The sequence below is a fragment of the Caenorhabditis briggsae genome (genome assembly GCF_000004555.2).
Source record: "Caenorhabditis briggsae complete genome, chrX, whole genome shotgun sequence".
NCBI classification, from domain to species: Eukaryota; Metazoa; Nematoda; class Chromadorea; order Rhabditida; family Rhabditidae; genus Caenorhabditis; species Caenorhabditis briggsae.
Window position 1 is genome coordinate 7637978 of NC_013491.2, and position 10328 is coordinate 7648305.

Consider the following 10328-nt stretch of genomic DNA (forward strand, 5'->3'; position numbering starts at 1 on the left):
TATGCCCTAACCAGAGAGTGAATGTTTCCTGAAATGATCCCTTCCCCCCCAAATAAATAAGATGAGCGGTGCGAATGTATAACAGTACACAAGCTATTCGAATCGAAATTTATTAAGAAACACATTTTTTTTTCAAATAAAATCTCAGAAAATATAAACAACTTTTAAAAAACTACACATCCGACCGGCTTCATCCTCCTTATAAGTTCGGTACCATAGCAAATGGCTGAAGCTTTTGAACATCTTTACTTCTTCATTGACGGGAGACTTGCCCTTTTTTATTTCCAATTCCTTCTTTCCACTGAAAATTGTAAAAATAGGAAATGAAGCAATTACTGAATAACTCACCGGAATGACTGGTCCTTTCGTAGAGCTTCACACCAACTTTATCCCATTCACAAGACGGCACCAAACTTTTTTCCAATAAACGGATGATGTTCTGCGGATGCAATCGAACAGTATCGTCCTGTGACTTCGGTTCGGAAACTCTTCTCTTTTATTCTTTAGAAGCACTGCCAGCGAATCTTTGTTTCATGTCGCCGGAAACAGTAGAACCGGTTTGCGGAATCGGAGAGTGATGTAGTTCGCACGAGCTCGGTCATCATCGTGATCATCGATTGGAGCAATTGGATGATGAGAAGATGAAGAACGAATATCGTTGTCCAGGTGGTTTTGAAGACCTCGGTGGTACTTTGAAGTCCCTTTTCGAAGTCATACTCTCGATCCTCTCGATCCGTTCCAAATCAGAATAATAGTCAGAAAAATAAAAAGAAATAGGCCAGTGGAATATCAATAACCAGCCATGAAGAAGAATAAATGGGGAATAAATATTGGATAGGTAGATAGCCAGAAAAATCAAAAGGAAGAGGCCGGTGGAATTTCTCATCCCATCTCGAAGACTTGAGAAGCTTCCATGAAATGATTCTCATTTCCCGGAATATTACTTGAAAATCGAAATTTTTTCTGTTTATTCGGTGGAAGTTTTCGGAAATTCAAAATTTCCGAATTTAATAAATCAATCTCCACCTTTCTGCTGTCTTCCTTGTAGTAATATTCTCAGTTTAGACCTTGGCATTTTTATTAGCTCTAGTTTTTAAAAGATGTTTTCAATGGAGCAGATGAATGCTTGTTTTTTCCCATCGAGAAAGCAGTCTTCATTTATAACTGGAAAAACAAGTTGAACTGCGGGAAAAACATTATATTAATAGAGGCTCTTTTTAGACTGTAAAAAATAAGATAGAAAAAACAGGATGAAATATTTTTGTGAGACAATAGAACGACTGATAATTTGAAAGATGCATTAATTTTTTGCAGCCCCGGATTGTGTATTAGGAATCCCTGAATCATTTTTACTCTATCGCACCCCTAATTGTCATACCCTACAAATTATGTTCTCAATAGAATTTTAAGCAATCCTCGAATTTTAATTGTAATTGCACCTAATTTCGGTAAAAATCAAACATCTCCAGTTGTTTTTTTCTTAAAACCAAATCTGATGTATTTCATGACGTGGAATCTGAATTTCATATTTCTTCCCAATCTTCGCATTTTTCAGAAACTACTTTTTTCCCCTTAGTTTTCAACTTATCGCTACAAATTCATTTTTCCCTCTAGAATTTCAGACATTTTTCATTTGTTTAATACTAACAGATTTTGAAAAAAAAAGTTGATAAAATATTAGCTATCCGCAACTTCTCGTCACTGTGTTTGCAGACTTTGTCTTGTTCATGACCTCTTCTCTTTTCGGTTTTGCGGGAGTATTTGTTTCAACGGGGAGAAACCGAAGTTGTTAGGTTTCAAAAATAATTTTTCTCAAGTATGTGGTTTTGTGTCTTTATTGAGAAAAAATTCCAAGAAATTTCCTGAATTTTCTTCAAAAAAAATTATCGAAAAATATCTTGGATGGCCCTTTCTGAATTGGACGTTCTCGAGTTTCTTTTTACATTTTTTTTTCGGAAAACAATAATAGATCTTTATTTTTGTGATTGACAATTTCTTCGTACAGTTCAAGCCTGGGAACTGGAAAAATTATGCCTAAATTAAGATGTGAAAACTCCCAAAAATCAACTTTTCAAAAATTTTCATGTTGGTAGTGCTTCTGATTTTTTTTTTGTGAAATCGTTCAAAACTTGACTTCCTCAAAATAATCAAACAGCTCTTTTAATTAAATCAGTATTTTTATCCATTCGACAAATTGGGGATGCAAAAAAAACGTATGAAAAAAGAGGTTATGGTTAGAAAGAAGAATATCGTTTAAAATTGATTTAAAAAATTGAGACTTATAGTTAGAAAATTTTGCTAGGGGATTGGTGATTATGGAAGAATAAATGAAAATACAGAAAGGAACAACTTTAGTTTTTCAGTTTTGGATTCTGAATTGGCGGTCTACTCCGCAGCTATTCTTTTTTTTCTGCTCAATCTCATGTTTGGCTGTTGGAAATCATCCTTATCGCTCTTAGTGATTTTTGAAGGCGCTCCGTCAAGATTCACTCCGTTCTCATAATTTTCTAGGCGAGACTTCTTCGGTTTCGGCACCATGTCACCATCATCGTTGTCTCCACTGTTGAATGCCGGGTTTTTGTTAACTGCTCTTTGAAAGACATCTTTATTCTCGACAAGAAATTGAATAAATGGGGTCAGGCTGTTGAAGATGTTCTAAAATCATTTGTATATTATCATCCGAAGTTTGTTTTAGATAGTTTTTGGTTGAGCACATTCGATTTTCTAATTCAATTCACCTTTAAACCGTTATACGTCCAGACGGTTCCGGAACGGCATCCGTATATCAAGTTTGGAAGTTTTGTAAAAAGACGGAGAAGATGAATGAAACCATAGTGCTCAGTGGCCTTGAACTCGACAATGACATAGCCTGGATCCTCGATTTTTCTCTTTTTCTGTTGTCTTGCAAAATTCGTTGCTTGTTTTTGAGCATTCTTCCATTCAGTTTTGTAGAGCAATTGCCTGAAAAATATATTGTATTGCAAGTGTCATTAAATGCAGTATTGACATTATAAAAACAACAGAAGGATGATCTCACAAGACGGATCAGAAAAATTAGATTAGGCACTCTTTTCTGCATTCAAAAGTATTTTTGGAGTTATCAAATTGGTACTAAAGTTTGGAGATCTGGAAGAGAAACGGTGGTGGCCGTTGTCAGCACCTCGTAACCTTAAAATGCTTCTGTTTTCAAAATATGTTTTTTTTGGTTTCTTACTGCTTTTGACCGATTTTTCTGTTACATTGCGAACTCAGTTAGATTTTTGTCAAAATTTTGGAAACTTTGATTTTCTGCTCTACGAGCAACCCATGAGCTGAGAAGCTCAGGGAACCATAAACATTAAGCGCTCGGTATTCAGGTGAAAGTCCGATATAGACGGACAAACATACACACAAAAAAACTTACTTGTAGAATGGATTGAATAAATCGCAAAGGAAAGCCAATGTCTGTCCAACTACTACTTGACGTTCTTCTTTGTTTCTCCCATTGGAGTAGTCGTTGGATTCCATAACTTTCGAATCATAATCTTCGAACTCCAATTTGAACTGAAAACTTCAATTAACAGCAGTTTCTGTATGGTAGTAAGTATTGAAAGTCGAACAATTACTCTATCGAACTATAAAATCTATCGAACTATGAAAACATACGGTTGTGATTATATCCGTAATGGATTTGAACTCGACTGGCAATTCAGAATTGCAGTTATTTTGGCGGTCCAAGAAGTCTTTCTTGATAACCTCCTCAAGGACGGCAGGGAGGCGGAAAACTGGATATTTTTCCAGTGGCAGAGGTTCCGGAATTCTGGTTCTCCAAATTTTGGTTTGTGATTGAATTCCAGAATTGAGATCTTGGGCTTCTGCTTCGATTTTTGGCGTACCGTTTTGTTGTGAGGACATAATTCAGTGTTCCGTTTTTCTGGAAAATATATATTTTTCGTATTGAAAAACAGAACGATAAAACAAAGCGATAAAAGGGGTTAGCCGAAAAAAGTCTATTGTAGAAAGATTTTTTCGATAAAGTGTCAAGGAATCTTGAATTCTAACTCTTAAAAAAATAGAAAAATTTTGCTCAAAAGTGATTTTTCAAAAGTGAAACAAGAAAATTGTGTACGAAATTCAATAGTTTTTCACGCACTGTTTTTCTTTTTAGTAAAAAGCTTAGTTTACAGAAAAAAGAATGAGAGGAGGCTGACTCTCACACAGTCCCTCGCCTTCTGCTCGATTTGAACATAGATTTGGTGGCGAAATAGAGAAGGAAAGAAGAGAGCGAATGGTGAGAAGAGAGCGAAGAGCGAAATAGCGAGAGACGGTGCGTCTTTGGGGGGATGATTGATTTCTGGCTAATACACATCGTTTTGAATAAGACGCTCTCACTCAGAATCATTGTTCTGTGTGTGAGCGTAGAGGAGTGGGGAGGAGATGGCAGGAAAACGACTGTCGTCCAAAGGAGACGGGGAGGGAAGGTGATACAGAACGAATACAAAGGGTCGCATGGAGAGGCTAGCTAACAACTGGATGGAGGAGGCGCACGTTGCGTATGTAAACCTAAACCGAGACCATGTCGAGCAAAATGTCCTAGAAACCCTAACGAATTCAAGAGGATCCTTGGAATATGCTGCTTATAATATTTTTAAATTAAGCCATTTTTTGGGTTTTTGGACTAAATCTTGAATAACTTGGCTCCTGGGTAAGATTTCAAGCTGAAAAAGATAGGAAATTATTAAGAAATGATAGTGACCATGATGCCAGTGTTCAAGGCTTTTTTGAGCTTTGGAAATTTAATATTGAGCTCGAGTTTTGAACAGAAAAAATGTACTCAATTGAAAAATTTTCAAAGCTGTCTGAAATGTTTCAAAGTTGCTCTAAGTGGTTGAAGTTGCTATGAAAATTGTTATTTTGTGCTAAAAATTAAATTTCAATCGGGTAAATCAAGTTTTTACAAAAATCAGAATCTCCGAATTTCAAAATGCATTTTTCAAATTTCAGTTCAGCTTCAATCACAAACAACGGCTCAGAATAGCATAACAACAGTTGATACATAATTTAGACTATTGCAAAAGTAATTCCTATCATTTTCAGCTCGAAATCTTACCCAGAAGCCAAGTTATTCAATATTTATTCAAAAAACCCAAAAAATGACGAAAATGACGGAAAATAATTGTTTCTAAAACTTCATTGGAGGAATCGGGTTTTGTATAGATCGTCAAAATATGTTGTTTTAAGACTATTTTAGTAGTTCCCAACCAAAAAAAGTTCAATTTCGCTCTCTAAAATACTTGAGATTTTTCATTTTCCAGGGTGTCGTATAGATATTGACCGCACTGTAATGTCATAATTATTTAAATTCAGACTCTTGCACTGTTTCAATTCTTCACACCAAAAAAGTACTAATGATACATAGAAGCAATCCACATGCAACATACTAGCGAGACCAAATCTGGAATCAATTATTAAAGGTACATGTATTGTGTAGATGATACCTTCGATTTTTGAGTTTTGCTAATGAACTGGGCAACTGGAGAAATAGCGAGAAGCCTGTGCAAGCTCATTGAAAATTCCGTGAAAACTGCATGTGAAAAAACCAAAAATCCAGAAATTTCAAAAAAGTCACTGATCCCGGAATCCAATTCTCAACAGATTTGAGTACTGTAATCAAAAGCGTGTTTGTCTCCAATCGAATCGAAAACCAAGCGTTCAGACAAAACATGTTCTGTTATGAAAATCAATTAGCTCTACTGTGCAATTCTTTTTTTTGTTTCGATATCATGTCTTTTGCAAAGCCAGCTCCTTTGAAAAAATTAAATTTCAAGGATCAGCATTTTTCTTAATGTCTAGGTTTTTTATGACAAAAAAAACTTACAGTTAACAAATCTAGCTGCAGAATTCTATAAAAAGAATATTTAAACTTTTTAACTTGCCAAATAATATAAACAAAAATGCCATGAATAAAATGATCGGTAAACAGTAACAGTATTGGAACAATAACCAACCAAAATTTCTATTGGTCCTTTCCAGTTCCAGATTGCTTATCCGGATGTCGGACATTCTTACTTGGAGAATATAAATTGAGACTGAAAAACTTAAATTTATATTGTGTACTCTGAGCGGGAATATGCATTACGTCTAATTGTTATATTTGGAAATGTGGTTTGTTTAAATGTCTTGTTATTTCTATATACTTCCTAGAAGCACATGTGGCATGAGTAGCAATTTAGGTACAGCTTGTTCTAAAATTTTTGATATAATGAGTGAAAAAATTTATATTTAGCAAATTTGGAATTCAAACAAAGTGCGATCAATCATTCTGAATTGAAATAGTTTTTAAATTCTTCATTTTCTAGGAGTCTATTTTTAGATTTTTAGATATTCTTCACGTTAACTGAATTTTCCATTTAAGAATGACAAACTTTTTCATAGTATTACTCATCAACTCCAAATTTTATTTGTTTTGATTTCCAAAACGTTCCTCTCATTGTCTGCTGTACTTTGTCTTCGGGTTTTGATATCTCATAATAACTCCAATTTTTGGAACCGCCTCACCGGGGAAACCTGGCGGAGGCAAAATGACTCGAATTATGAAAGAAAGCGTTTTCTGAATGTGAGATTTATGTGGGGATTGAAACTACAGTGCTCCACAAAATGATGCTTCCACTCTCAAAAAATGAGATTTTGGAGGTTTTTGAGCTCTGCGGCTACCTTTTGAAGGTCTGAATTTAAAGAATTTTGAGATTCTGATCTCCGTACACTGAGATCCTAATGCAGGTTTACTGAATACCGTACTCCGGATGTCGGATTTCCTTATTTCCGGATTCCGGAATCCGAATTTCCGGATCCAAAATTTCGGATCACGGTTTTTAGTTTCTGGATTATGTGTACTGGATTGAGTGTACTGGTTTTTGGAATATGCACTCCGGATTCTGTATTCCGGAATCCGGATTTCCGATACCGGTTTTCCGGATCAGCTTTTTGAATGAATTCAAATGTCCAGATAATCTGATTTTCAAGTTCTCTTGACGAGCAAGAATTTCAGGAAGTTTCCAGGAGGTTATGAGAGTTTCTGAGATTCTGAGGGATTCTGAAACAACTTGGGATTTCGAAAGATTCTCCAGGATTCTGAGAGACTGTCCCGGACTTCGATTTGACTACCACGACTGTCCAGAAAAAATTTCAAAAGAGAAGACGTGATGATATGAGCGGAAAATTTATCGGAAGGACCGATCAAACTGAAATTCGTTTCCAAGAAGATGAACGGATTTGACTGACGACTCTTCGTCGCAGAATTTTGACTTTTTGGAGAAAAAACAGAAATCGGTGATTCGTATTCATAAACGATAATCTTTTCGATGGTCGTGGTAGTCAGAGCGGAGTCCGGGCAGTCTCTCATAATCCTGGTGAATCTATCAAAATTTCAACGTGATTCAGAATCCCTAAGAATGTCAGAAACTCTCGTAACCACCTGGAAACTTCCTGAAATTCTTGCTCGTCAAGAAGAGCTCAAAAACCTCCAAAATCTCATTTTTTCAGAGTGGAAGCATCATTTTGTGGATTGGCCAAAACGTGATTTTTGGAATTTTTCCGGTTTCTCGTTTCCGGGTCACGCTGATGGCTCCAAACTTTTTGTACGTAGGTTTTGAAGGGAGACCTTTATTTTTCATGTTGACACCTTTTCACAAACATTGACCTAAATAGGTGTTTCAGTGCAAGCGAAGGGTGGAATCATCATTTTGTGGAGCACTGTAGTTTCAATCCTCACATAAATCTCACATTCAGAAAACGCTTTCTTTCATAATTCGAGTCATTTGCCTCCGCCAGGTTTCCCCGGTGAGGCGGTTCCAAAAATTGGAGTTATTATGAGATATCAAAACCCGAAGACAATGGGGAAATTTCTCCTCGTATGCATTTCTATGTACCGACCTCAATCGAGGTCAGCGTCGGGCACGAGAGAGTATTTTTTGGAATAAACGCAGAGGGAGAATAGGACAAAGAAAGTACAGCAGACAATGAGAGGAACGTTTTGGAAATCAAAACAAAGAAAATTTGGAGTTGATGAGTAATACTATGAAAAGGTTTGTCATTCTTAAATGGAAAATTCAGTTAACGTGAAGAATATCTAAAAATCTAAAAATAGACTCCTAGAAAATGAAGAATTTCAAAACTATTTCAATTCAGAATGATTGATCGCACTTTGTTTGAATTCCAAATTTGCTAAATATAAATTTTTTCACTCATTATATCAAAAATTTTAGAACAAGCTGTACCTAAATTGCTACTCATGCCACATCTGCTTCTAGGAAGTATATAGAAATAACAAGACATTTAAACAAACCACATTTCCAAATATAACAATTAGACGTAATGCATATTCCCGCTCAGAGTACACAATATAAATTTAAGTTTTTCAGTCTCAATTTATATTCTCCAAGTAAGAATGTCCGACATCCGGATAAGCAATCTGGAACTGGAAAGGACCAATAGAAATTTTGGTTGGTTATTGTTCCAATACTGTTACTGTTTACCGATCATTTTATTCATGGCATTTTTGTTTATATTATTTGGCAAGTCTAAAAAGTTTAAATATTCTTTTTATAGAATTCTGCAGCTAGATTTGTTAACTGTAAGTTTTTTTTGTCATAAAAAACCTAGACATTAAGAAAAATGCTGATCCTTGAAATTTAATTTTTTCAAAGGAGCTGGCTTTGCAAAAGACATGATATCGAAACAAAAAAAAGAATTGCACAGTAGAGCTAATTGATTTTCATAACAGAACATGTTTTGTCTGAACGCTTGGTTTTCGATTCGATTGGAGACAAACACGCTTTTGATTACAGTACTCAAATCTGTTGAGAATTGGATTCCGGGATCAGTGACTTTTTTGAAATTTCTGGATTTTTGGTTTTTTCACATGCAGTTTTCACGGAATTTTCAATGAGCTTGCACAGGCTTCTCGCTATTTCTCCAGTTGCCCAGTTCATTAGCAAAACTCAAAAATCGAAGGTATCATCTACACAATACATGTACCTTTAATAATTGATTCCAGATTTGGTCTCGCTGGTATGTTGCATGTGGATTGCTTCTATGTATTATTAGTACTTTGCTTTCACTCTCAAAACCAAGCACAACTATAGAAATTTATATTTCAAATGGCGTCATCCACTCGGTGGTGCATAGAGAGAGTTTGTATTTTTATCAATACGTCATCGCTTTTTCATTTGTTTACTTTCTAGTTATTCTTGTTTTTGGACCGATTATCACTCATTTTATCACCAAGAAATTACAAAGTGACTTATCCTAATGGTGATTTTGGGAGACCAAGAATTATTTCAGAAATCAGGCCAACTAATCTCAAAATCAAAAAGAAACTAACGAGAATCACATTAACTTATTGTTTCGTGTACGCGGGAATTTTGTCATGGAGCATTGTAGGTGCTCTGATGTTTTACTTTCAGTTATTTTCAATGTTTTCTGTGGAAAACAGTTATCTGCTTCTCACGTTTTCTTCGGATATAGTAAGTAACATTTTCGAAAGTTGAATTCAAAGAATTTGCTCCAGATGACTCTTTCCCTGCCATTCATATTAGTGTTTGATGAAAATTTGAGAGATACTTTTCGATGGAAGAAAAGAGTGGAAGGTGTGCGAGTATTAACAACTGGTGTGGTGACATAACTGACAAATTTTCTTCGTTCAAAAAAGTTTGAATTGAAAATGTTTTTTCTCAAAATAAAGCTTAAAATTTTTTCAATTTGTGAATTTCAAATATAATTGACAATTACTCGGTTTCTCAGTTTTTCGTTGTGATTTATTCTTTGTTTCTTGACGTGTATTACAGTATTTTCTTATAGAAACCCACTTTTTTGAAAACCACGTATGCTTTGAGCTCAATTATGCTCAATTTTCTCGGTTTCTATGTGAGATATGTAAAATCTGTCAACTAATAATATATTGACGCAATTATGATAAATAAATGATTAGTTGAAAAATTTTTAATATTTCTCACAGGAATCGAGATAATTAGGGTCAAAATTGACGATTTGTGTAGGCTTATATTAGAGGCTATAAAGTTTTCAGAATTCTAGTTTCAAAGGTTTTGTAGCATATCTGAATTCGCAAATTTCAAAATCTAAGCAAGCTTTCTCAACTATTAAACTGATCAATAATCTTTCCTGTTAGATTTCTGGCCAACGTTAGAAAACCAATGATCTCACGATATTCTGCAAATAACCCGGCTGTCTACACATCTCATTGCTTCAAAAAGTTTGCTCAACAAACTACAAATGCCGCTCATCAAACTACAAGTTTTTCATTCAAATGGCCCTGGATTTTCAAGTGTTTA

General features: G+C 35.1%; 1 protein-coding gene across 1 annotated transcript; it reads right to left on the bottom strand.

Moving 5' to 3' along the window:
* Positions 1-2385: 2385 nt before the first annotated feature.
* Positions 2386-3894, bottom strand: CBG14008 (the record flags this gene model as incomplete). The annotated part of the gene is made up of 4 exons (XM_045239397.1): positions 2386-2655; positions 2739-2961; positions 3460-3569; positions 3646-3894. The coding sequence occupies 4 exons, from the start codon at positions 3892-3894 to the stop codon at positions 2386-2388; spliced, it is 852 nt and encodes a 283-aa protein (XP_045095316.1).
* Positions 3895-10328: the final 6434 nt, after the last annotated feature.